The 27,416-nt window shown below is 41.0% G+C and overlaps 2 protein-coding genes across 6 annotated transcripts in view; one reads left to right on the top strand and one right to left on the bottom strand.

The window, feature by feature from the left end:
* scamp2 (secretory carrier membrane protein 2) overlaps positions 1-21,144 on the top strand; it is a 34,320-nt gene extending 13,176 nt beyond the window's left edge. The window contains exons 5-9 of the mRNA XM_060914545.1: positions 1,249-1,377; positions 12,123-12,282; positions 13,845-13,946; positions 20,016-20,133; positions 20,216-21,144. Coding sequence (XP_060770528.1) covers positions 1,249-1,377; positions 12,123-12,282; positions 13,845-13,946; positions 20,016-20,133; positions 20,216-20,362 — 656 coding nt within the window. The 3' untranslated portion in view covers positions 20,363-21,144. The remainder of the gene's footprint in view (positions 1-1,248; positions 1,378-12,122; positions 12,283-13,844; positions 13,947-20,015; positions 20,134-20,215) is intronic.
* Positions 21,145-23,148: 2,004 nt separating this feature from the next.
* neo1b (neogenin 1b) overlaps positions 23,149-27,416 on the bottom strand; it is a 329,393-nt gene continuing 325,125 nt past the window's right edge. For 4 of the 5 annotated variants that reach the window (XM_060914523.1, XM_060914522.1, XM_060914525.1 and 1 more), the window contains 3 exons: positions 26,725-26,958; positions 26,505-26,629; positions 23,149-25,987 (listed from right to left, as the gene is read on the bottom strand). In XM_060914523.1, coding sequence (XP_060770506.1) covers positions 25,904-25,987; positions 26,505-26,629; positions 26,725-26,958 — 443 coding nt within the window. In that variant the 3' untranslated portion in view covers positions 23,149-25,903. Of the gene's footprint in view, positions 26,185-26,504; positions 26,630-26,724; positions 26,959-27,416 lie in introns of all 5 variants that reach the window. The other variant, XM_060914524.1, reaches the window with a different exon arrangement.

Below are 27,416 nucleotides of genomic sequence, written 5' to 3' on the forward strand. Positions count from 1 at the left end.
AGAAAACGAGAGCGCCCGAAAGGGAAAACCGAGCCGAGTCGCCATTTTGAATCCTCATTCACGGCTGTAATGCAAATGGCTTCCTCCTCGGTATACAAGTGCACTTCCATGGCAGGAAAAAAAATACATTTTGCTGCCTATGTCGTCCCCTATTTATACAAATAAGTCATTCAGGATTCAGCCATGTTTTTGCTCGGCGTTAGCAACAGTTAGAGGTTTTTAGTTTTCTCCTGAAATGTTTTCTTTTATTTCTTCTTCCTCAGGGTAGTAAAACTCGCTTTTGCTGTGAACACTGTCGTTATCGCTATCCATGCTGTAAAATTAATGCTATTCTCCTGAGAAATGCTCCCAAAAATTTACAAGATTTTTGATAATCTTATAAATAAATCTTGTAAAAAAAAAAAAAAGATAAATGTTTGTTGTGAACGAGTGAGTCGTCAGAGGTCTGTAACCGGGGTCCGTGCCGTAGGATACAGACCTGCTTGCCAGCCAATCAGAGCACAGGATTTGGACCGCGAAAAAAAAAATAAATACAATTGTGTCCTTTTCAATAAAACTGACAAAATAGGGGAAAAAAATTCCCGACTTTTCCACCGTATGTATGGGCACCATGTCTTTTGCAATAAACATCGCGAGAGCCTTCCACCACGCCGCATTCTTATCATAAAGCACACAATTTGAAAATGTGTCCGGGACGGTTGCTTGCTTTACTGTGGATGGTGCGCTCGTGCTGCGGCTGTGTTCGTTCCGCTGGGAGCAGCACTTCTCCCGCTCTGCTGCATGCTTCTGTTTAAGGGGTTGGCATAAATTCATCGTGCTGCTTCCTTTGGAAGCAACCGTTTTCATACACACCTTACAATGAGGATTTGTTTGGTCTGCGTCTGACGCCGCAAAACCGAACTAATTCCAGATCACGGAGGAAGTTACTCCTTCCTTGGGCGGCTTTCCTCCAATCACTGCCATGTTGTTTGTGTGTGTCTATGGCAAGTGCGCGGGAGGAGGGCTATAGTGTCGGTGCCCGATCCGTTCTGCACATGCGCAGAGGGGAGCGTCGGTGGCAGAGGTTAAAACTGAGAGAAAACCGATTTTCATAAAAACACATCGTCCTTAACTGTAAATTCGAATTAATCGATAAAATCGATTTATCGCCCAGCTCTAGTATGTAGGTATTTAAGGTAGGTGCATACATCTCACCTCCCACCTCCCTGTTGTGTCATTAATCCATATTCCACTACTACTTCTGCACAGGCAAAGAGAACAACTGGCCTCCATTGCCCAAAGCGTTTCCTATAAAGCCATGCTTCTACCAGGACTTCTCGGAGGACATTCCCGAGCAGCACAGACGGCTCTGCAAAATGATGTATTACCTGTGGATGCGTATGTATTGAAAAATTCTCATATCCTTTGTAAATATTTTCTTTACTGGTGGCTAGGCTGGGTAACTGCAGAGATCAGCAAAAAATTCAAATGTGCTCAATTTTCCACGGTCATCGGTCAGCTAAGTCCTGTTCGCGTGCCTTCTTTGGTTTTACTTTGGGACTATGACCCTCATGTAGTCAATAAGTAATAAGAAATCTGTCTCACCGCAAGCACCATCCATGAATGCATGTCCAAATCTCCTAATACTTCCAATAAGTGGCTCTGTGTAGCTACAGTATAACTATTTAAATCATTCATAGGATTTTTTTTTTAAGTTTTCTTGTAGAACTTAAAAGCAGGGTAAGCAATATTTTAGAAGCTTTTTTTTTTTTGGACATCCTTTATAATCCTTACAGCAGTGAGCAAGTCAAACACTCTGGCAATTAAAAGGAAAAAAATTACCGACATCTGTGGCAGTCTCAGGGCTGTAAAAAGCTGTCAAATCATTTCATTTGGTCCAAATATGCTCATCTACCTGTGTGCACTCTGCTTGTGCACTCATTGCACATGACCGGAGTCTTACACAAGGTGAGGAGGTCGTATTGCTAGAGCTAGTTGACGGCTGTGAGTACGAACAAGAACCATGTTCGTTGTTTACATTCATTAAGATAATGTTAGGTGTTTTCTTACATGTGAGACCTGGGGTAGTTGGATATGACAATGATGCATTGCACTCCCCCTTACAACCTCAATCCCCCCCCCATGCGCTTTATCATGGACTCTTCCTCTGGTAGTCGGGCAGTGTGCGTTCATGTGTTTTAGAGGAATGGCTTTGAAGGGGGTGGGATTTTTCATTTGGACAATTTCCTAATTTCAAAATTTAGCTTACTCTTGGGCGGCACGGTGGTGTAGTGGTTAGCGCTGTCGCCTCACAGCAAGAAGGTCCGGGTTCGAGCCCCGTGGCCGGCGAGGGCCTTTCTGTGCGGAGTTTGCATGTTCTCCCCGTGTCCGCGTGGGTTTCCTCCGGGTGCTCCGGTTTCCCCCACAGTCCAAAGACATGCAGGTTAGGTTAACTGGTGACTCTAAATTGAGCGTAGGTGTGAATGTGAGTGTGAATGGTTGTCTGTGTCTATGTGTCAGCCCTGTGATGACCTGGCGACTTGTCCAGGGTGTACCCCGCCTTTCACCCGTAGTCAGCTGGGATAGGCTCCAGCTTGCCTGCGACCCTGTAGAAGGATAAAGCGGCTAGAGATGATGAGATGAGCTTACTCTTGCTGGTTTCTCAAGCATTGCCTACCCTCTACAGTTACAAAAGTGCATGCATCTTGTTTAGCATCTCCTCTTTAATATATAGTACCACCTCTCCATTAATACATGACTGCACATAGCAGTCTGAATCAAGAAGATGGAGCCATTGGCTCCCAAGTGGTGCAACAGAAAAGTGTTCGCCCTATTATTTTCAAGTTCGAATCCCGATGATGCCACAACCATCCATGGCCAGGAGCATAAGACAGCAAAATTGGCCTGTGCTCAGAAGGAGGGAGGGGTGGCATACTCTCTCTCCTGTCAGTTACAGTGATGCTGGCCAATCATGGGAGTCTGTGAGCTCATGTCTACAGAAGTGGGCAGATGGCACTTTCCTATCTGTGTTGCATGGGTGGCAGTTCAAAAACGTGCGGTTGGCTGGCATCGTGTGTCTCAGAGGAACCACGTGATGATCCTCACCTTCCCTGGTTGGTAGCTGTTGTGTAATGGGGAGACTTGTCTGGTAGATGAAAATTGACCATGGGGATGATGGAGCCATCTAAATAGTTATTCAGTAAATAATACTTGGAAGGAACAAGAGGAAACGTTGATTAGAAGGCAGGAGTGTCCACTCTTTTTTTCGTTTTCCTCTTCTAACTGAGGTTCGTACATGTAGGGCTGTAATCCTGGTACAGAAGTAATTGCTTACCTCTCAGGGCTTAGTGACGATTCCACACGTGTTGGCAGTAAGGGTGTGGCTGACAGTTTTCATTTAAAGATGTTAACTGGTCAGAGCAAAGCTAATTACATATATTAATATGATATCCATTACGTTATTATATATGTTAATACATTAACATTTTAAAGGAACAGTCCACCGTACTTCCATAATGAAATATGCTCTTATCTGAATTGAGACGAGCTGCTCCGTACCTCTCCGAGCTTTGCGCGACCTCCCGGTCAGTCAGATGCAGTCAGACGCGCTGTCACTCCTGTTAGCAATGTAGCTAGACTCAGCAGGGCCAATGGTATTTTTTTGGGGCTGTAGTTAGATGCGACCAGACGCTTCCGCGTTTTTCCTGTTTACATAGGTTTATATGACCAGTGATATGAAACAAGTTCAGTTACACAAATTGAAACGTAGCGATTTTCTATGCTATGGAAAGTGCGCACTATAATGACAGGCGTACTAACACCTTCTGCGCGCTTCGGCAGCGCATTGATACGGAGCTCAGATATCAATGCGCTGCCGAAGCGTGCAGAAGGTGTTAGTACGCCTGTCATTATAGTGCGCACTTTCCATAGCATAGAAAATCGCTACGTTTCAATTTGTGTAACTGAACTTGTTTCATATCACTGGTCATATAAACCTATGTAAACAGGAAAAACGCGGAAGCGTCTGGTCGCATCTAACTACAGCCCCAAAAAATACCATTGGCCCTGCTGAGTCTAGCTACATTGCTAACAGGAGTGACAGCGCGTCTGACTGCATCTGACTGACTGGGAGGTCGCGCAAAGCTCAGAGAGGTACGGAGCAGCTCGTCTCAATTCAGATAAGAGCATATTTCATTATGGAAGTACAGTGGACTGTTCCTTTAAAGGCACAGGTGCAAATCAGCCCGTCTTATCTTGTATACGGCATGAGATAAAAGAACCAAGGTGCCTTTTTCTTTTTTTCTCCTCCCCAATTAGAAAAGTTAAAAAAAAAAACTTTACAAACTTTCCAAAAGTATTTCAGGAAATAATATAAAATAACTGAAAAGGGTGTGACATGTCGTCTTTTAATCGCAAGACACTTGGATCCTCTTGATTGGCCAATAATTCTTTCACTTATTCATCTCATCTCATTATCTGTAGCCGCTTTATCCTGTTCTACAGGGTCGCAGGCAAGCTGGAGCCTATCCCAGCTGACTACGGGCGAAAGGCGGGGTACACCCTGGACAAGTCGCCAGGTCATCACAGGGCTGCACATAGACACAGACAACCATTCACATTCACACCTACGCTCAATTTAGAGTCACCAGTTAACCTAACCTGCATGTCTTTGGACTGCGGGGGAAACCGGAGCACCCGGAGGAAACCCACGCGGACATGGGGAGAACATGCAAACTCCGCACAGAAAGGCCCTCATCGGCCGCTGGGTTCGAACTCAGAACCTTCTTGCTGTGAGGCGACAGCGCTAACCACTACACCACCGTGCCGCCTCGTGGCTTTTATATTTTGTATATAAAATATGGATGGAGATGGTGTATAATATAATGTATAATGATATAAGAGGAGGTGGTGGTTTGCTTGTGGTGGATCTATGCTCACAAACCAGAGTATCATCATACCAAATGCCATTGTGATTGAACAAAATGATGTTTGTTGAACCGGAGAAGAACTAAACCTGTAGCCTCAGTAGATATGGGGAAAAGGTATTATTTAGCAAGGTTTGTAATTGTAGTGCAACATTTTTAATACTGTAGTGTGGTAAGGTAGGTTAAGTTTGCTAAGAATGGGTGTGACAGCTGCTGTGATGAAAGAAATAGGCATATAACCTGAATCAAGTAACACATAAATGAGATGACAAATGACTTGCTCGTCACACCCAAAACTATTGTATACTTCTATGGCAAGCCCTTTTAACATTTTCATAGCCAAGTTTGACTGTCCGGAATTACCATTATGGATATCACCAACAACATTTTGACTAGTCATAATTTCATTATGACTTGTGCGAATTTTAATTGAAGATATCTATAACGTCATTCTGTCTAGTCAAAACTACAGTTAAAGATATAGCTCAGGAGTAATAGGGTTATACCCGGAACAAATTAGTAACAAGCTGAAAATTTCAGAATATGTTCAGAATACCTTTAGGAATAACATACTAAAAGTCCTCGGAAATCCCCCTTGTGCTCTCTGAGAAATTCAAGATGGCGTCCAAAATGGCCGCCAAATGGAGATCTGCCCATATCTCGGGCCCAAAACAAAATATTAATGCAATTAAAAGGTCAGAATATATGTTTTGTAGGGTAGGAGAGTAAATTCCAACATGTGTGTATTAATTACATTGTGTATTAACATTATATAATAACAATGTACACATTATTATAACAGTATATTTGTGTATAGTGTGGATCCATTGGTTACTCGTTCACTCCGTATCATCCTATTCTGTTCACAAAACAACAAACACAATTACTAGGGGTTGGAGCACTTATTTTCATTAATATTAATTAAAGTAAATTGGTGGTGTAAAATGAAAAATGGCATGTTAAAAGGTCATGCTGAGTTTAGTCTTTTTTTTTTTTTTGTCCGAACACACTGGCATTGCTAGTAGTAAAGACTGGTGCTAGAAACTCAACGATTAATTTTTTTCCACCCTTAAACAAGCTTGAATAAATTCCCTACTTCATTGATGGTACAACAAAGGTCCAAGCATTACAGCTGAGACACTGAGAAGTGTTTAAGTCTACTCATTGTTTATAAGCAAGAGCTTTTATTGAGGCAGACCTTTTTGTCATGAAAGTCGCCGGAATGTTGAAGAAGTGAACTGAAACAGCTTGCCATTGTAGTTTTAGAAGATAGAGTTCTCAAATTTAATTTCCCTTTAATATTTTATCAAAGCTTAAAGATGCACTAAATATTAAGGAAATTGATGTCTAATTGTTGTCTTACATTATGTTCATGTATGTAGGTAGCCTACTAAGCTAATCTGTCAATCATGTCAACCATCAAATTCCATGTAATTTCCACATTAATGACCTTGTAATCTTGGTTAATTTTAATTTTAACAGTGTGACAATGGTGAATTTGCATTGCTTGTATGAGAGAACATATAATTTAACATTTTAATTGCATTTATATTATGTTTTATCCCTGAGATATTGAAAAATCTCCAATCGGCGGCCATTTTGGACGCCATCTTGAATTTCTCAGAGAGCACAAGGTGGATTCCTGGGGACTTTTACTATGTTATTCCTAAGGGTATTCTGAACATATTCTGAAAAATTCAGCTTGTTACTAATTTGTTCCGGGTTGGACTCAATTTTGAGCTAATGCTCTTGGGCTAATATCTGTAATTCGGTTTTGACTAGTCACAGCTGAATTGGCGGTATCGGCAGTGACGTCGCTCAAAATGATACTCAACTCGTCACACATCCTAAATAACAATTGCAGATATCTGTAATTCAGTTTTGACTCTTCCAAATGATAGTTGCAGATATCTCAAACATCATTATGACTTGTGCATGACATTGCACATGCAAGACTTCCCATTGGATATTGGCCCAGCAAAGCATTTTGTTCTGAACCAAATTTGAAGAGCCCGTGGCGGTCACAGTTGTGGATAAGGTAGTTAGCAAATGCCATGAAATAGAAGGAACTTATCACGTGCACGGGCTGCAGCGTTAAAAACCCTGTCAAACAGCCAAGATTCTGCCCGCTCTTACATGGTAGTATGGTTTTCCTGCCTCCCGCTTGCCATAGCGTTGATTCTGACATAACTACAAATATCTGTGGCGTCATTTTGCTTAGTCAGAACTCTAATTCAAGATATCTCTAATTATATTTTGGCTAGGCAGGATAAGTGTTAGATATGGGCAATTCCATGTAAATGTCAACCTCACCATGCAAAAATAAAGCAACATGTAATACATCAAAACCACTCCCAGAGATCTCACCTAGGCCTGTATTTTACAGATGTGAATAAGTTGAACCAATTTGTAACCAACCTAATATGTCACTGTCAGTCTTTCTTTCTTATAATGTAAAACCCAAGCTAAAATCAACTTTGATCATGTACAATTCTATATTATTGCCACAAGCCACAGAAATGTATGCTAAAATCCACAAAACAGCAAAACAATAGCCATCCTAAATATTATTTAAGAACTTTGATAGTTTTAGCTGATATTTAGAGAGTTTTTCAAAGGGTTATGGTGGTTAAATTGCTGATTTTCTAAACATATGCCATGTCTATTTCAGACGCGTCACATCCATAACGGAATTTCGTCACATCCATAACGCTGACTTTTCCTTCCGAAACTCTGCATGAAATACAAAATATTTTACACAAAGATTTTTTAATATTCACCTTGGACCCCTCTATCAAATGGATATCTCCATTTCGACATTAGGTTTACAATTTCACAGAGTTTGATAAAAATGTACAGTCACCCAAGAAAAGTGATACTTTTTCTGTCACATCCATAACGCATCTTTTATTGGCATTTTCTGGCATGCCCTAGATGTACTATGGGAATTGTTCTTGTTCTATCACTTCTCCAGTATGGTACAGCCTTAAAATATGCAACACCTGTTTAAATACTGGGAGACAATAAAACATGCACTGGGTCATTTGTTGCCATTTTGAGTTCAAGTGTCACGTCCATAACGCTGGAATTGCTCATATCTGCAATTTCAGATATCTCTAAATTGATTTCAAGATATTCCATAACTTGATGATAAATATCTAGAATTATATTATGACTGTCTGTCTATAATCCCAGCTTGAGAGATCTACAATTTCATTCTGACTATCTGAAAGTTAGTTTAAGCTATCTAAAAAGGACAATATAGATATCTTCAATTGAAGGGGATTTAAAGATATCTTGAACTCGAATTAGGACTAGTCAGCATTAAAGGGGAACTGAAGTCATTTTTAAACTTGCTTTATTTCTTAACATGTTATTCAGTTACGTTTTCAGTTTTGTTAACCTTGTATCGTGACCCGCATTGGCATATTGTATTACACTTATCGGCCTTTTCGGTTTTTAGCCATGTTGAATGTAGTTCGTTTGGTCCACGGCAGGCGCCGCTTATCTGCGCGATCTTCACGAGACTTGAGCGAGACTTCAAACGTGAAGTGTCAGTGCCGCCATTTTGAAAACTTTACACAGCGGCCAGATCGCCATATCATTCCAATTTAGATTAATTTGAAGATTTGCCAGCTTCATCAGTGATGGAGATTATTCCATACGACTTCGAACCATTGGTTAAATGAAAAAATGCTTTCGGACGCTAGTCCGTCGCGCTGGTATTTGCATCATTACTGTCGCACAATTAAAACGTGCCAGGTCAGTCGGCTGGTGGGTTTTCAAAATAATAAATACATGCATGTATTTTTGTGATAAATCCATATTATACTGAGCACATTTCCCACATTACCTGCATCTTTCAGTTCTTTTAAGTCAAGGCTGAATACTTTCTTCTTTGCCGCTGCCTTTTATTAAATCAAATGAGACTTTTAATTTGATTTCTTTCAGCGCTACTGCAATGTATGATGGGATGCAATGGTTTGGTTAGCGACCATCGGTTGTACACTACTTTTCGTGATGCATTGTGGGATACCTTGAGTGCACTATATAGGGTGTATATAATCCTCACTAAGGTTTCGAACAGCGCTACAAAATGGCGTCCCCACTATATAGTGCCCTGTATAGTGAGTAGGGAGCGATTTCGGACACGGAAAACTTCCGGCTTGATTACATCAGCATTCGAAGGAGGGCGCGTGTCTTTTGACAACGTCGGCAGATGTTGGTCACTTTGATTTCCGCTGTACGTTCTACTTCTGTCCCACGATGTCTCGCACAGGTCTCAGCCAATCTCGTTTACGGCCATCGCTTTGACATATGGACTGATATATTCCAGAGCATATTTCAAACACTCATAACTTGCTATAGCAGCGACAAAATGGTGGTCAGAAATGCATTCCTATATTTAATAAAATGAGAGTTTTGATGATAAATTTGCCTTCAGTTCCCCTATAAATTGTAGATATCTGAAACTGGAATTAGAGATATTCACAATTCAGTTCCAGATATCTGCAATAAGAATTCCAGATATTCGCAACTGAATTGGAGACGGGTTGTTTTACAATCAGGGTACAAAGTTTGTGTCACAGAGGTCCAAAATTCAAATTGATTCAAACTGGTTCTTGTACCAGTTTTTAAGTGAAGGACAAGTTAAAGAACAGGTTTCAGGTAATTTTTTGACACGTGTATGGTAGTTTTGTGTAATCTGCTATAAGATAAAGAAGATTAAGTGTAGCTTTAAGCAGGGCTGGGAGAAACAAATGAAGTGATTCTCGGAGAGGACTTTTTTTTTTTTTGACAATTCAGAATCCACTACTTCCATAGTGCTTTTAAATAGAAGGCTGTAAGCTTTGTGTTAGTTGTCTCTAATATTTATGTCCCAATATCTTGACCACATTTTAGGATGAAAATAATCATTTTAGATATGTTATTTCAGACTGAAAAATTAGCTGTCTCGGAGAGGACATTTTTTGACACAATTGCATACTAATTTGATCAAAATAGTCTGAAAACTTACTGGCATTCAACATTAAAACTTTGTTTCCAATGATATGGAACCAAATATTTGTTTTATGGTATAAAGAATGATTTAAGTGCATCCCTTTTGGAGCTACCTGTGGTTAAAAAAGCACTTTTTCTAAATGACACGAGTAATTTTGCTAAATATGACACATATTGCCATACAGTCACCAAAAATAACGGTATCACCAAATTTATTTTGCACGGTAAATGGGGCTATCACAGGGCTACAATAAACAACCAAGTTTATTTAGTCAAGCCTTTTGATATTGAAGATAAGTGTTAAATGTGGTTTTTAGCTTGTGTACCCTGATTGTAAAACAACCCAGATATCTATAATGAGAAACCCCATACAAATGAATGGCAAAATTAGTTTGAATCTTACAGTGGGGCAAAAAAGTATTTAGTCAGTCACCAACTGTGCAAGTTCTCCCACTTAAAAAGATGAGAGAGGTCTGTAATTTTCATCATAGGTATACCTCAACTATGAGAGACAGAATGAGAAAAAAAAATCCAGAAAATCACATTGTCTGTCTGATTTTTAAAGAATTTATTTGTAAATTATGGTGGAAAATAAGTATTTGGTCAATAACAAAAGTTCATCTCAATACTTTGTTATATACCCTTTGTTGGCAATGACAGAGATCAAACGTTTTCTGTAAGTCTTCACAAGGTTTTCACACACTGTTGCTGGTATTTTGGCCCATTCCTCCATGCAGATCTCCTCTAGAGCAGTGATGTTTTGGGGCTGTCGCTGGGCAACACGGACTTTCAACTCCCTCCAAAGATTTTCTATGGGGTTGAGATCTGGAGACTGGCTAGGCCACTCCAGGACCTTGAAATGCTTCTTACGAAGCCACTCCTTCGTTGCCCGGGCGGTGTGTTTGGGATCATTGTCATGCTGAAAGACCCAGCCACGTTTCATCTTCAATGCCCTTGCTGATGGAAGGAGGTTTTCACTCAAAATCTCACGATACATGGCCCCATTCATTCTTTCCTTTACACGGATCAGTCGTCCTGGTCCCTTTGCAGAAAAACATCCCCAAAGCATGATGTTTCCACCCCCATGCTTCACAGTAGGTATGGTGTTCTTTGGATGCAACTCAGCATTCTTTCTCCTCCAAACACGACCAGTTGAGTTTTTACCAAAAAGTTCTATTTTGGTTTCATCTGACCATATGACATTCTCCCAATCCTCTTCTGGATCATCCAAATGCTCTCTAGCAAACTTCAGATGGACCTGGACATGTACTGGCTTAAACAGGGGGACACGTCTGGCACTGCAGGATTTGAGTCCCTGGCTGCGTAGTGTGTTACTGATGGTAGCCTTTGTTACTTTGGTCCCAGCTCTCTGCAGGTCATTCACTAGGTCCCCCCGTGTGGTTCTGGGATTTTTGCTCACCGTTCTTGTGATCATTTTGACCCCACGGGGTGAGATCTTGCGTGGAGCCCCAGATCGAGGGAGATTATCAGTGGTCTTGTGTGTCTTCCATTTTCTAATAATTGCTCCCACAGTTGATTTCTTCACACCAAGCTGCTTACCTATTGCAGATTCAGTCTTCCCAGCCTGGTGCAGGTCTACAATTTTGTTTCTGGTGTCCTTTGACAGCTCTTTGGTCTTGGCCATAGTGGAGTTTGGAGTGTGACTGTTTGAGGTTGTGGACAGGTGTCTTTTATACTGATAACGAGTTCAAACAGGTGCCATAAATCCAGGTAACGAGTGGAGGACAGAGGAGCCTCTTAAAGAAGTTGTTACAGGTCTGTGAGAGCCAGAAATCTTGCTTGTTTGTAGGTGACCAAATACTTATTTTACCGAAGAATTTACCAATTAATTCATTAAAAATCCTACAATGTGATTTCCTGGATTCTTTCCCCCCATTCTGTGTCTCATAGTTGAAGTGTACCTATGATGAAAATTACAGGCCTCTCTCATCTTTTTAAGTGGGAGAACTCGCACAATTGGTGGCTGACTAAATACTTTTTTGTCCCACTGTACTGGTCAAAATTGAATTACAGGTATCTTGAATTAGAGCTTTGACTAGGCAAAGTGATGTTGCAGATATCAGTAATAAATATCCAGTCTAGCTATTAAATGTTTAAATGGTTTGCTATAATACGTCTGTATTCTGCTGTTATTTCATATCCAAATACTTTTGTTTTTTTTCCTTCTTCATCTCTTGCTCCATCTCCTTCTCTCAGTGTATTCTGTGACACTGTTTTTAAACGTCCTGGCGTGTCTGGCGTACTTCACCGCTAAAGCTGATTACGGAGTGGATTTTGGCCTCTCCATTCTGTGGTTCATCCTCTTCACCCCCTGCTCGTTCCTCTGCTGGTATCGGCCCGTCTACAAGGCCTTCAAGTGAGAATCTTCAGACTTAAGCATCCTTATTAAACTGGGAACTGTATTTGAAATATTAGTGTTTGGAAATCTGTACCTTAAAGGGATAGTTCGGGATTTTTGACATGAATCTGTATGGCATCCCCATCAATAGTGTCGTGCAAACACACTGACTTACCCCTGACAGCATCCTGCGAGTCCAGTTCTTGTCCAGTTTTGGTCCAGACGAAAGTAGTCCGGCAAGTTTGTTGGGGTCACGAAAGTAAAACGTTTTTCGTCTCAAAACAGTATGTGTTCAAAAGAGTGATATATTTGCATCACAAAACCGTTGCCAAATAAAAAGTCAGACCTCGAAATCGCTTGGCACCATTTTCTCTCCCTTCTTATCACTGCGCGCTGAAGCCAGGTGACAGCGAAACGCAGAGCCACTAAGCTGGTGGGAGACCAAGGCTGCACTCTATCCACGGCTTACACACGTGACGGCACGGAGGATGTGTATAGTGGCAGCATCTGTCCCCCCAGAGAGGATCTTTTCAAAAGCAGGACAGATTATAACTGAGAGGAGAAATAGAATCAGAATTAACTAGTTAATTGCAGCAATTAAAGGAATAGGTAGGAAAAGGAAGGCGCAAAGACACCGCGCAGCGCCTGAAAACGGGTTTTCAGGCGCTGCGCACCCGTTTTCAGGCGCTGCGCGGTGTCTTTGCGCCTGCAGCGGTGCTTTGCCTGTGCTGTGGCTGAAAATAGTTCCAGATATAAATTGGTCTAGTAAATCCCTTCGTGTTAATTTGCATTGATATGTGTACTCGATGTGACTGTACAAGTCATGAGAAATAATTATAAAAAATCTTGAGTTATTTAATTCACTTTTTTAATGACAATGCTAGCTGGACACGCCTGATTACAGTGACTAAGCTAACCTGGGCGTTTATAGATCAGAACAATGGCTGGGTCGGCTACAAAACGCTTTGGCTCACTCATCCAACTCTAGGGACTGCAGGGACTGACTCAATTTCATCTGGGGGTGGCATATTCCTTTAAATCAAAAATAAAATCTCAGGAGCCGTTTGGGAGCCGAAAGAGCCGGCTCCTTATAGTAAGAAGAGCCAAAAGAGCCGGCTCCCGAAAAAGAGCCAAAATTCCCATCACTAGTAAACAATGAATGAAACAGCCGTGGCTGTCACCTGGCGGGCAGCGCGCAGTGATAAGAAGGGAGAGAAAATGGTGCCAAGCGATTTCGAGGTCTGACTTTTTATTTGGCAATAGTTTTGTGATGCAAATATATCACTCTTTTGAACACATACTGTTTTGAGACGAAAAACGTTTTACTTTCGTGACCCCAACAAACTTGCCGGACTACTTTCGTCTGGACCAAAACTGGACAAGAACTGGACTCACAGGATGCTGTCGGGGGTAAGTCAGTGTGTTTGCACGACACTATTGATGGGGATGCCATACAGATTCATGTCAAAAATCCCGAACTATCCCTTTAAAATATAAAGGTGCTTTGAGAGGCCAGTGTGGTGTCTTGTGGAGGATTGTGTTGTTGAAATCTGTGACTGTTGTTTTGTTTTCTCTTTTAGGACTGACAGCTCCTTCAGTTTCTTTTCCTTCTTCTTTATCTTCTTTGTCCAAATTGCAGTGCTGATTATTCAGTGTGTTGGTATACCCCGATGGGGCAACAGGTGAGTGCGCAAACTGTTTAATCTGTGTGTGGGTTTTTTTTTTTTTTTTTAAATCCTCCTGGAAAGTTCCAGTGAGAATACATTCACTGGAGAGGTGTGAGGAAATACATCTCCTGAACAAACATGAAAATTAAGTATTGAGAACTTTTATATTGTAATTGTATTTGAATCTTTAAAGAACAATAAAAGATTAAACTTTCCTTGGAGAGCTACCCTTGATTTCAGTTGAAAAGCTGAAAACTTTGCACATCCCAATATGGAGATGATTCATTTAAAGATCTTGAAACGTTTTAGAGATCACTCTGCTTACCCGTTCTTCATTGTTCAGAAGGTGTGGATTTAATTCTCAGTAACAGCATGGTTCAGACTGCTTCAAGGTAAATCGCAGGTTTATATTTCAGCAATATCACATGAGCTGGATAATCATAGCCGTGCTGATATTCAGTACAACAGCATGACCTCGGGCATGATCTTGCTTTTATACAACAGTTCTGTAAACAAGCTATTAATATCGAGAATATATTGTGTCTGAAATGCCAGTCTGTTTATTTTTACTCCTGTAGCAGAAATACAGTGCTGCTTGAAAGTTTGTCAACCCTTTAGAATTTTCTATATTTCTGCATAAATATGACCTAAAACTTCAGATTTTCACACAAGTCCTAAAAATAAAGAGAACCCAGTTAAACAAATGAGACAAAAATATTATACTTGGTCATTTATTTACTGAGGAAAAGGATCCAATATTGCACATCTGTGAGTGGCAAAAGTATGTGAACCTTTGCTTTCAGTATCTGGTGTGACCCCCTTGTGCAGCAATAACTGCAACTAAACGTTTGCGGTAACTGTTGATCAGTCCTGCACACCGGCTTGGAGGAATTTTAGTCCATTCCTCCGTACAGAACAGCTTCAACTCTGGGATGTTGGTGGGTTTCCTCACATGAACTGCTCGCTTCAGGTCCTTCCACAACATTTCGATTGGATTAAGGTCAGGACTTTGACTTGGCCATTACAAAACATTAACTTTATTCTTCTTTAACCATTCTTTGGTAGAACGACTTGTGTGCTTAGGGTCGTTGTCTTGCTGCATGACCCACCTTCTCTTGAGATTCAGTTCATGGACAGATGTCCTGGCATTTTCCTTTAGAATTCACTGGTATAATTCAGAATTCATTGTTCCATCAATGATGGCAAGTTGTCCTGGCCCAGATGCAGCAAAACAGACCCAAACCATGATACTACCACCACCATGTTTCACAGATGGGATAAGGTTCTGGAATGCTGGAATGCAGTGTTTTCCTTTCTCCAAACATGACCCTTCTCATTTAAACCAAAAAGTTCTATTTTGGTCTCATCCGTCCACAAAACATTTTTCTAATAACCTTCTGGCTTGTCCACGTGATCTTTAGCAAACTGCAGATGAGCAACAATGTTCTTTTTTGGAGAGCAGTGGCTTTCTCCTTGCAACCCTGCCATGCACACCATTGTTGTTCAGTGTTCTCCTGATGGTGGACTCATGAACATTTAATATTAGCCAATGTGAGAGAGGCCTTCAGTTGCTTAGAAGTTACTCTGGGGTCCTTTGTGACCTCGACGACTTGGAGTGATCTTTGTTGGTCGACCACTCCTGTGGAGGGTAACAATGGTCTTGGATTTCCTCCATTTGTACACAATCTGTCTGACTGTGGATTGGTGGAGTCCAAACTCTTTAGAGATGGTTTTGTAACCTTTTCCAGCCTGATGAGCATCAACAACGCTTTTTCTGAGGTCCTCAGAAATCTCCTTTGTTCATGCCATGATACACTTCCACAAACATGTGTTGTGAAGATCAGACTTTGATAGATCCCTGTTCTTTAAATAAAACAGGGTGCCCACTCACACCTGATTGTCATCCCATTGATTGAAAACACCTGACTCGAATTTAGGGCTGCACGATTATGGAAAAAATGATAATCACGATTATCTTGATCAAAATTGTAATCGCGATTATTAATCACGATTATTCTTGATGTTAGGGAAATCACTTAAATTTTATTTCACTATATTCAAACAAACAATATGAACAGCTTTCAGTGCAGAATGAAATTTAAAAGAGAAATTCTGATTTCCAAATGACAAATAAATGAAATTTATCCAAGAAATTACCAAAGGATGAAGGAACTGAAAACTCAATTGCAACAATTACATAGCATTATACTGAGGCCTACAAGTTTTTAGCTAGAAAGACCAGCCTATCAACATGCTGTGGCTTTAAACATGAGCGAAGGCAGGTCACAACATTGCCTCTAGTGCTAAATAGTCTGTTGTTCCGACATAGTTAGCTTTTCTCTCTCACCTCAATCTGCTACCTACTCTCACGCTATCACCCCTTGAAGAAGATACCGCTGCACTGAAGCTCTGCGCACTTGGCTTGCTTGCTTATTTAGGCGGGGTAATGAAACCTTACATGTGTCGGTTCGCCCCCTAATGGTTTGGCGGAGTATTGGTCAAAAAGTGCTTGATCAGATATGCAGCAGAGCTCGCATTTTAAATGGAAATAAATCGTGATTTTCATTTAATTTAATCGTGGCAGCCAAAATCGCGATTTTCGATTAAATTCGATTAATTGTGCAGCCCTACTCGAATTTCACCTTCAAATTAACTGCTAATCCTAGAGGTTCACATACTTTTGCCACTCACAGATATGTAATATTGGATCATTTTCCTCAATAAATAAATGACCAAGTATAATATTTTTGTCTCACTTGTTTAACTGGGTTCTCTTTATCTACTTTTAGGACTTGTGTGAAAATCTGATGTTTTAGGTCATTTATGCAGAAATATAGAAAATTCTAAAGGGTTCACAAACTTTCAAGCACCACCATAGAGCCCGAAGAAGTCACACTCGCTTAAAAGCACGTCAGTTTGCTGACTAGCTAGCTCATTTTGATTTATACTACATTCCAGTTAAAGGTGCCTCCAGTTAAATTGCTGTCACATCTTCATCTGATGAGCATTTGTATTTAAAAAAAAAAAAAGTTATTTCTGAAAAGTATTGATTGCCATGTCTACTAATGATGTCACTAAAACCACTGCAGTAACGGTTTTGAACTAGGAAGTGGAATTTGATGCGGCAAACACAGACAAGCAGAGTGATACAGAGCTGTCAAAATTCCCAGTGCCATTATAGTAAATATCAGCACTCTTAAAACACTGCTTGCAAATTATTGGACTGGAACTAACTCTTCTATAATAACTAATAATACATTTCTAGAGCAACAAATTATAGAGGGACTTGTATGATGGACGGTCCACATAAACTGATTTAAAAAAAAATGTAATTGTTGATCTGTTAAAGATTTCTATAAGGAGAAGCTTGTTTAGCATTTCTGGAAAAAGTCTGGTGTATGCCCTTTTTTAAAAATGTATCTGTTTATTTATTTTTAAATAGTCCGAGGTAAAGCTGTAATTTTCTGACATGGGAGGAGTCTTTAGGACAGACAAACTGCATTCATTTGTCGTCATAACTACACGAGAGGGAATAAATGAGGCTAGTAAGGGGATGACTGTTTATAGCTGCTATAACGGAAGGGATAATAGGAACGAACATGGTTCACGGATGTTTTATAACATTTAGTGCAGCTATAAATTGGTAAAAACTGATTCTTTTGGGGAGGGGAAGAAAAGAATTGTTGGGAAATTGCTGTAGTATAAGAGGAATAGAATACACTTTATGGCAAAAAAAAAAAAATTGGAAATCTGACCATCACACTCGTGCTTGTTGAACATCCCATTCCAGTTTCAGTGCTCTCTTTGCTGTTATAATAACCTCCACTATATTTTGGAGTGTGACTGTGGGGATTTTATGCTCAATTAGCCATAGCCTTAGTGAGGTCAGGCATTGATGCCAGATGAGGAGGCCTGGGGTGTAGTTGGTCTTCAGATTCATCCCAAAAGGTTGAGGTCAGTGCTCTGTGCAGGACACTCGAGTTCTTCCACTCCAGCCTTGGCAGAGCAGGTCTTCATGGAGCTTGCTTTGTGCATAGGGGCATTGTCATGCTGGAACAGGTTTGGGTCTCTTAGTTTCAGTGAAAGGAAAATTGTAATTTTACAGCATGGAAAGGCATCCTGTACAGTCATGTGCTTCCAGCTTTTAACACTTGGGTGTGATGGTCAGGTGTTCGCATACTTTTGGTCATCTACTTCAGGACGAGCTGTTCTTGGAAAATAACTGCTTCTGGGGTAACGGTAACTGTATGATTGTGTCATTACCACATGAATATTGTTGGTATAGAAGTAAACAAACAGGATATTGGTTTCTGCATGTTGTGTATAAACTGCTGATGCTGTGACATGAAATAATTTCTGCCAGTGAGGGAGAGCAGCTGCTGAATTCAGTAGTTCGCAAAAATCTGAAATTAACTGGTATTCTTTTGGAAATTCAACACAAGTGTTAAAAATAAATTCTCTGAGAAAGTTAGTACACCCCCTTTACATTATTGTCATTTATTAATTTTTTTTTAAACCGAAGAGCTCTCTTTCTGGCCTCTCGCTTGTGGAACAGGAGTCTTTGTGCCGATCTCTAAGGCTTCTCCTCTGTCTATGCTGGAAGCTCCATGTCCTTGCATTAACACGCCTTGGGCCTTTCTGCACTTTCCTCCTCTGTGTCTGAAGTAGGTCTCTCCCTGCATCTGTGCTCTGTATCGCCTCCTCTTCTCTTCTCCCTTCTCCTCCGCTTCATTTATCTTCATGTTGCTCATCCTTCTCCATTGGCTGGTTGTTAAGTTAACTGTCTATGGATCTATGATCAACAGTCACTACTTACCACTACGGGCAGTATGGTTAAATTGACCGTAGGTGTGAATGGGAGTGTGAATGGTTGTCTGTGTCAGCCCTGTGATGACCTGGCGACTTGTCCAGGGTGTACCCCGCCTTTCGCCCGTAGTCAGCTGGGATAGGCTCCAGCTTGCCTGCGACCCTGTAGAACAGGATAAAGCGGCTAGAGATAATGAGATGAGATGCTTCCCTTGGGATCAATCCTTAGAAAATACAATATCTCCTTCCACTGCTATGCAGAGGATACGCAGATGTACATGCCATTAAATCATAATGACCCCCACTCCTTTAAACATTTATTAGACTGTCTAGAGGACATCAAAGCCTGGATGGCTCTAAATTTTTTTAAACTTTAATGAAAATAAAACTGAGGTCTTAGTCTTTCGGCCCAGTGCTGCTTGTGATGCGCATGGAGACTTGTGCCCCCTTGAACCATATGTCAAAGACACTGTAAAAAACCTTGGTGTAACTTTAGACTGTAATTTTAAATTGGAGAAACAAATAAATACAGTTGTAAAATCTAGTTTTTTCCAGTTAAGGCTTTTATCCAAGGTTAAGCCCTTCTTATCCCTCAAAAACTTTGAGATGGCTATTCATGCCTTTGTTGCTTCCCACCAAGACTACTGCAATGCCCTAGATGTGGGCATTAGCTGTTCCTCCTTATTCCGTCTTCAACTAGTTCAGAATGCTGCAGCCCGCCTTCTAACCAGAACACGAAGGTGGGAGCATATTACACCTGTGCTTGCAGCCCTTCACTCACTCCCTGTCCGTTATAGAATAAATTTTAAAATTCTTTTATTTGTTTTCAAATCTTTACATGGTCTGGCTCCACTTTATATATCAGATCTTCTAAAGGTTCAGACAACATCTAGGGCATGTAGGTCAGCCGACCAACTCCATCTTCTTGTTCCTTGCTCTAGGCTAAAAAGCAGAGGTGACCGGGCTTTTGCAGTGATTGCACCTAAGCTCTGGAACGAGCTGCCACTGCACATTCGCCTGGCTCCTTTCCTGGCTGTTTTTAAATGTCATCTAAAAACCCATTTTAATGCCCTGGTGTTCAATATAGCATGATTGTCTTATTTATTTATTTGTATGTATGTGTATATTGTTATGCTCACTTTTTGTCTTTTCTGTTGTCTATCAAGTCGTACTACTTTGCCTGTCCAGCACTTTGGTCAGCTGTTGTTGCTTTATAAATAAATGTGACTTGACTTAAAGGATTTCTGCTGTTTTACTCCTGCTGTTTTTGTTTTGCAGCGGTTGGATTTCAGCTCTCACCGAGATCAGCGGCCACCTGGCTGTGAGCGCAGTGATGTTGGTGGTTGCAGCTTTCTTCACCATGTGCGCTGTGCTGTCAGTCATCCTTCTTAAAATGGTACGTCTCGTATTTTAAGTTGCGCTTAATATCACATCGTGTGTCGATTTTTAAGAATTCTGAGTTATTGCTGTGTTTCCAGGTTCACTCTCATTACCGGCGCACCGGTGCGAGCTTCCAGAAAGCGCAGCAAGAGTTTTCTCAGGGAGTTCTCACCAATCGCACGTTCCAGACCGCAGCGGCAAATGCAGCCACCTCAGCAGCCCAGAGTTCCCTCCAGAGGAACTAAATACAGCCAAGAAAAGAGAAACCCGATTCCCCTCAGAGCCACAGTGCCGTAGCGTACGCCTGCGCAGGCTGTGCAGCTCCCCCACAACGCTTTGGCCTTCGGACTGCAGAGACGACACTTTGGGAGTCCACATACATGAAGATGAGGGAGGGGATGAAGTTACAGCACCCAGTAACGTGTCTGTATATTTGTATGTGTATTGTGACTTTTTTTTTTTTTTTGCTGTAAACTAAATTAAAGTTTAGCCACATCGGTGAAGGTACAACAGAATCAGCAGTGTGTCTGTATCACAGAATTACAGTGAACAAAATGGACTTTTCTCCGAAGTGATGTCTGCTTTAACTGGATTCTTTTGCTTGCATTTGGCTAATAAATCGTTGTGCTTGGAGCTTTTTTTTGTAACATCTCCAAACAGTGGCCTTACCGTGCCTTGCAATGTCAGCCTTATTGTATTCATTCATTTAATACATTACTGTTAAAGTGCCATTTAATTCTTGGGAAAAATGCCAAAAAAATGAAGGGGAACTGCTGTTTATTCTAGTGTCAAACCTACAAATGAATGCCTTTTTCTGAAACAGCACTAAAGCCTGGAATTGTAAAGTTTAATGTAGTGAGTTGATCAGATAACCAGGGCTAAAATGTAAAACAGTTCTGGCAGTTCCTCAGCTAATTTTTTGAAGACCGCTCCCTTTTATACGATGAAGGATAAATATCCAAATGTTGGTGTCTGATCTCTGCCTTGGCTGTAAATATATCAAAAGATTAAATATTATCAATGTTGATTAATAGTGGCCTTGATTTATGCTTTTCAGAAAAAAAAATCTTAGCATGTTTTGAATTTTCTAAACAGAATTGCCTCGCTTTTTTTTTTTTTTTTTTTTGCACCTTAAAGGTGGGGTATGAGATTTTGGAATAACGGTTCCCGCAAGCCACATTTTGAAAAGAAACACGCCCGCCCTCGCCATGCTCCCACCCCCGCGTCTCCACCCCTCCTCCCCCTTATAAAGCCTGAGAAAATCAGCCTTTATAATGGGTGTCTATTGCGTTACACACCAGTGGAGCTCGTTAAGTTAGGCCCACTTTACACGGGGACGGTCTGAAACAAAAACGCAAAAGTCCGTTTTCGTTCTCACTTTTTTCCGCGTCTACACGACCGTTTTCAAGGAGGAAATCTGCGTCTATACGGTGACGCATAAATGTGTGGAATTCAATTGGATGTGCATGCCAGGCGGCTAGGTGGTGCTGTGAAAGACCTCCGCTATGTCTGCACGCATGCGCAATGTCTTCCGTCTTGTCTGATCTGCGCCGCGAAAACTTTGACTACTCTGGCTGTGGTAAGTAAGAAAGTAAGTAAAAAAGTAAGAGCTTGCTATACCCGCCTCTGTTCATTAACGGTATATGTGCAGATTCGGTATAGATGTTCGAAGGACTCCTGGACGTTTATTAAAGCTGCCAGAGCAGCTTGAAGGTCCGTTGGATCGATGTAATCAGACATGCTCTTACTTTTTTACTTACTTTCTTACTTCCCGGGCTGGCATGTACAGTATATGACATATGTATGACGTAAACGCGTACCCGACGTGAGCAGATCCGAGCAGAGTTTCGCGTATTGGGTAGTTTAGACGGATATGCAACGGGGGCTGTTTTTAACTTATCCACTCTGGAAGGCGTTTTCAATTTTTTCCGTTTTTCAGCCTCGGAAACGCCGTCCCCGTGTAGACGAAAGGCACTTCCGATAAAATATTTAGTTGTTTTTACCCGACAGCGTCCTCGTGTAAACGGGCCCTTAGAGTGTAGAGAACTTGGAAAAATAGCTCAAACTTTCTCATTTAAACTGTGTTTTCAGCCCCAATTATCACTCCACACACAATTTTCTCAAAAGTAGTAGCCACACTTGTCCTGATTCACACAATGTGTCTACCTACACGATAGGATTTACAGTTTTTGAATGAGAAGCCTGAAAGTGAGGAGAGGGCAGCCGCGCAGCCTCATAGACTCCCATTATAAACTTGGCAGAAAAGTCACTCATTTTTAACTCGCTCTAGTGACCTCATTATGTACACTACAGACAAAAAATTACATCAGTGTGTTCAGGAGATCCTTGTGGCGCTCACTGTGAAAGAATTTTGTGAATATCTCCTTCCGTTTTCATGTAAATCCCCGTTGTTTGGAGGGAGCGCACTGAGAAAATCCTGCGCTCTGTGTGACACTCTGCTCGCTCTCTCTCACACACACACAAGGGCCGGGCTGCTCGCGGGCTTCAGTCTAATTGACGTGTCAGTATCCAATCATTTTGAGGTGGTACCTCGATATGATTTGATGGCGTTTTTCCTTTATTTTACACTGTAGACTGGATTAAAATATTTCATTTTTGGGTCAAACTTTCTATTGTACTGCTTGCAACATGGGTGTGAGGAGCTTTTCAAGCAATATGGTAAAAAATACTCCTGAAAAAAAATCTCATACCCCACCTTTAACAAAGGGTTTACATGTATCAGTAAATACATGTTAAATTTAACAAAACCTGTTACTATTAATTTTTAAAAAAGTGTGTTCTGGCTGTATTTTTTTCTCAGATATAGTGATTAAGCAAATAAAAATAAATCCTTTTTTTTTAATGCCTATTCTTTATCGAATTAGTGTTGGGGTTGTTAGAACAAGCGCACGTGTGCAGGCGCGCACACACTGTCATGATAAAGGAATACAACTTGTAAAAGTTAAGATGAATTACAAAAATGTATTGTTTTTAAACATATCCACTGAACTGTCACATCATTATACAACAACAAAAATAAGCAGTACGAGTTCGTAGTACAAGGTCAAATCAAACGACAGTATTCATAAAACCAGCTCCGTTATTACAGAAAATAGGTTCATGGTTTGTATGTTTTTTTTTTTTTTAATACATGACATCAGTGTTTCCTTTTTAAACTCCATAGAAAATGTGCAAATGACGTTTGGACGGTTCAGCAAATGTTTCCACAGTTCAGCATCTCCATCCCCAAATATTTTGTAAACACACAAACACTTCATTAGCAGGATTTCTTACCATCACATTAACATTCATTTGTATGAAACAATGTACATGGGAATGGATCTGGCATTAGGAGGAGTGCTGGAACAGAAGTTTAGGGGATCCTTGTACCTCATAATTTACAAATCAATGTACTTTTCTTTTATAAAAAAAAAAACAACTCACACAATAGAAAAAGTGTCTTTTGGAAATGTAGAAAGGAGAAAATTGGTGCATTTCTTAAAAGTTCCAAGTCACTGAATCGCTTCAGGTCAGATAAAACTATTGACATCATTCAGTTTGTGGTGCTTCCAGCTCCCACACAGATGGTCTTGAATCATGAGCAGAGGAGGTGTTAAAGGTGACGCTCTTGCAAAGACTCAAGGTCCAAACGCGTCATGTCTCCATCCACCATGTAAACTACAGCACTGTAGACTTGATGCAATGTTGTTGTTTTTTTAATTAGCAAAAATAGCCTTTACATCCTACTATACATATCAGTATCCTGTATGTAATCTCCTGTAATATAATTTATGATGCATATTTAAAATTTCATGCTACAAGGTTCTCTTGGAAAGAACACACCGCATCGTCTCTCTGTAGTCCAAGGAACCTATTCATTCTTCAATGTGGAGTTTTAAACAACGCGGCCATTTTAGCCCGAAGGCAACGTTCACACTCGTATGAACAAACACACGTTCCCTTTTATGGGTAAGGAAACAAACAGCATGGTGACTTTAAATGGAGTCCATATAAATACACACCTTTCAAAAATGGTGTGTATGAATTTACAAATGAGCGTGTAAAATGTAAAGAACAAAAATAATATATACACACACAGAGTGCGCGTATATAGTACCAGTCAAAAGTTTGGACACGCCTTCTAATTCAGTGTTTTTTCTTTATTTTTATTAATTAAAAGACACTTCTTCATGTCTTAAAGTGATGATGGATGTCGTTTCTCTACTTAGTTGAGTGGTTCTGGACATAATATGGATTACTGCAGTTGTGGAATAGGGCTGTTTACTGGTGAATTCAAGTACCTGGGGTCAACTGTGCAGGAAAATGGGGGCTGCGATAGTGAGATGAGAAAGAGAGTGCAGGCAGGGTGGAGCAGTTGGAGAAGGATTTCGGGAGTCATTTGTGATAGGAAAGTCCCAGCAAAAGTGAAAGGTAAGATGTATAAGACAGCAGTGAGACCAGCTGTGATGTATGGATTGGAGACCGTACCCTTAACGGAGAGACAGGAGGCAAAGTTGGAGGTGGCGGAGTTGAGGATGTTAAGGTTTGCGATGGGAGGTTGGACAGGATAAGGAACGAGTACATCAGAGGGACAGCACATGTGGAGAGCTTGGGAATTAAGCTAAGAGAGATGAGGCTGAGATGGTATGGGCACATCCTGAGAAGAGATGCAGAGCATGTTGGAAGGAGAATGTTGAGGATGGAGCTGCCAGGCACACGAAAACGAGGAAGGCCAAAGAGGAGATACATGGATGTGGTGAGAGAGGACATGAAAGTGGCAGGTGTGGTAGAGAAGGATGCGGAAGACAGGGAGCGATGGAGACGAAAGATCAGCTGTGGCGACCCCTAATCGGGAGCAGCCAGAAGAAGAAGAAGAAGACTGTATTTTTATTATTTACTGTTTGATCTCAAACACATTAAGAAGGCAAGAAATTGCACTAATTAACTTTTGACGAGACACACCTAACTGAAAAGCATTCCAGGTGACTACCTCATGAAGCTGGTTAAGATAATGCCAATAGTGTGTAAAGCGTCATCAAGGTAAACAGTGGCTATGCTGAATAATCTAAAATATGAAGCATAATTTGTTTGATAACACTTTTTTTTACCATATAATTCCATATATGTTCCAGATGTTATTTCATACTTTTTTTGTCCTCAGTATTGTTCTGTGACGTAGAACAGCGTTTCTCAACCTTTTTTCAGTCACGGCACCCTTCAGAAGTATGCAAATTCTCAAGGCACCTCCATATAAAATATACGCAGTCACGCTGACCATACGCTGACCTTGGCAGTGATGTCGTGACATGGGAAAGGGGGCCGTGAGACAAATTTTGATGATCCATGAGGTGGCGATGATCTGCATTAGTGTATCATTTTTTGGAATTTTAAATCATTTTATTTATTTCAATGTTAGAAAATATAATTTTTTGACGGCACCCCAGTCGAGAAAGGCTGACGTAGAAAATAGTCAAAACACAGAAAAACCTAGGGGTGTACAAACTTTTGACTGGTACTGTACATAGAAGCAAACACAAAATTACCTCTATGAAAAAGTCACAAAACTACAACATTAAAAACGTCCAGTTTCCTCCGAGTACTTGCTTTTGATTAGTGAAACTTGTCGCTGCACTGCTTTCCTCTGCAACTTTTTCCCTCACCTGCTGATCCAGAACCAAAATATGTGAAGCACGTCCCCTTGTCCCTCGCTGAGAAAATAATGTGGTTGTTTCCTCTCAAAGCCTTGAGTCTTTTCTCAGAGGTTATGTTTATGGAGGTTAATGCTTTCAGGCGGTTGTGATGGCGTTCAGGTCTTTCATCAAGCCCTCCAGATGTGCCATCTCCTCCGACAGCTCATCTGTCCTGTAGGTCTTAGAGAGAGGCATGCAGGGAGCGTTGGGGTTAGAGTTATGGCCACGGCAAAGGATGCAGCGTGAGAGGAAAAGAGGGAGCGAGAGACAATGGAGCGTGTAATAAAGGATGATGGAGGTAGATACGAGAGCAAATAGAGAGGACGGAAATGGAAAAAGGGAGACCAGGGGAGACCCAGAGACATGTATCAATGGAACTGAGGTGAAAAATAAAATGCAAAAACAACAAAGATGTATATTTTGGCAAAGCATTGATTATCGATGGGATGGAATTGGATATTAAAACATGAAAATGCCATTACGGTTTGTTATTCATTATTTATACAAATTAAGTGATTTAGTATGGGTTTAGTAAGTAAACAGTTTGAATTAAGCCAAGCAGCAAAACCATGTCAAAGAAACAAAGACAAAAAAAAAAAAAAAAGTTGTTCAGAAATAGTTTCAGCACTTAAAGTGGGAAAGAAAGTGTTTTATGTATCCATTCTTAAACGCTTGTGGAGGAGAACGATGAACTTACAACAGACTCTTTCTGTGGTAGCAGCTTGCTGGTTTCTGATTGGTCAGGAGCACTGGGCACAGTGACCGCCACAGGGGCACGAGCTCTGCCCAGGGTGCCAATGCAGGCCGTCTTCACACTGGGAACTGAACCAGACAGACAGAATAAAAAGTTTGTGATGACTCCTGGCCTGAGGTGCAGTCTGATCAGAGCTGTCCTCAGTGTAGATGTGTGGGCTGACCTGGTGGGGGCATGAGCACGGTGCAGGGCAGGGCAGAGTTGGGTGTGCTGTGAGTTGACACGGTGACGGTGGGCACGGTGAAGCTCTTCATGGGGTGTGTGGGGTGGATGTGGGCTGTGGGAGGTTTATAGCAGTGCGCCTCATCCTCTTTAATCAGCACCTCTGTGTGCTGCAGCTCAGCTGTGCTGGGGGCCACCGGCAGCTCGGGGACAGGCGCCTGAGTCCTTACAGATTCTAAACACACACACAAGGATGTCCAGTACAGTACACTGCCATCACTAATGGGACTTGATGGATGATTTTAGGTGAGCGTGAGCAACAAAAAGGCAAATGTACGACAGATTTATGGAATTAATTTCTAAAGCTAGTGAGTATGGGAAAAGAACGATTTACACCAGTTCAAAAAAAGCCTTTTCATTAATTATTAAATAGGCACTGATACCACTGACTGGAGAAAACGTTCGGCGTATCAGCTCTAAAAAGTGACTCCACCACAGCTCTAGCTCCCCTGCTGGCTGGCTGCAGTATAACTTTTAGCTCCGCCCATCTCCAATGACAGCCTATTTTCCATGTCACTTTTCTCATTTAAACTGTACTTCCAGCTAAAGTTGCTGATTCGATCAGCAAGTTTTCCCAATGTGGATATCTGCATTTTTTTTTATCCCCCCAGAAATTCATCCATCCATCCATCA

This window comes from Neoarius graeffei, chromosome 2, assembly GCF_027579695.1.
Source record: "Neoarius graeffei isolate fNeoGra1 chromosome 2, fNeoGra1.pri, whole genome shotgun sequence".
Classification (NCBI taxonomy): domain Eukaryota; kingdom Metazoa; phylum Chordata; class Actinopteri; order Siluriformes; family Ariidae; genus Neoarius; species Neoarius graeffei.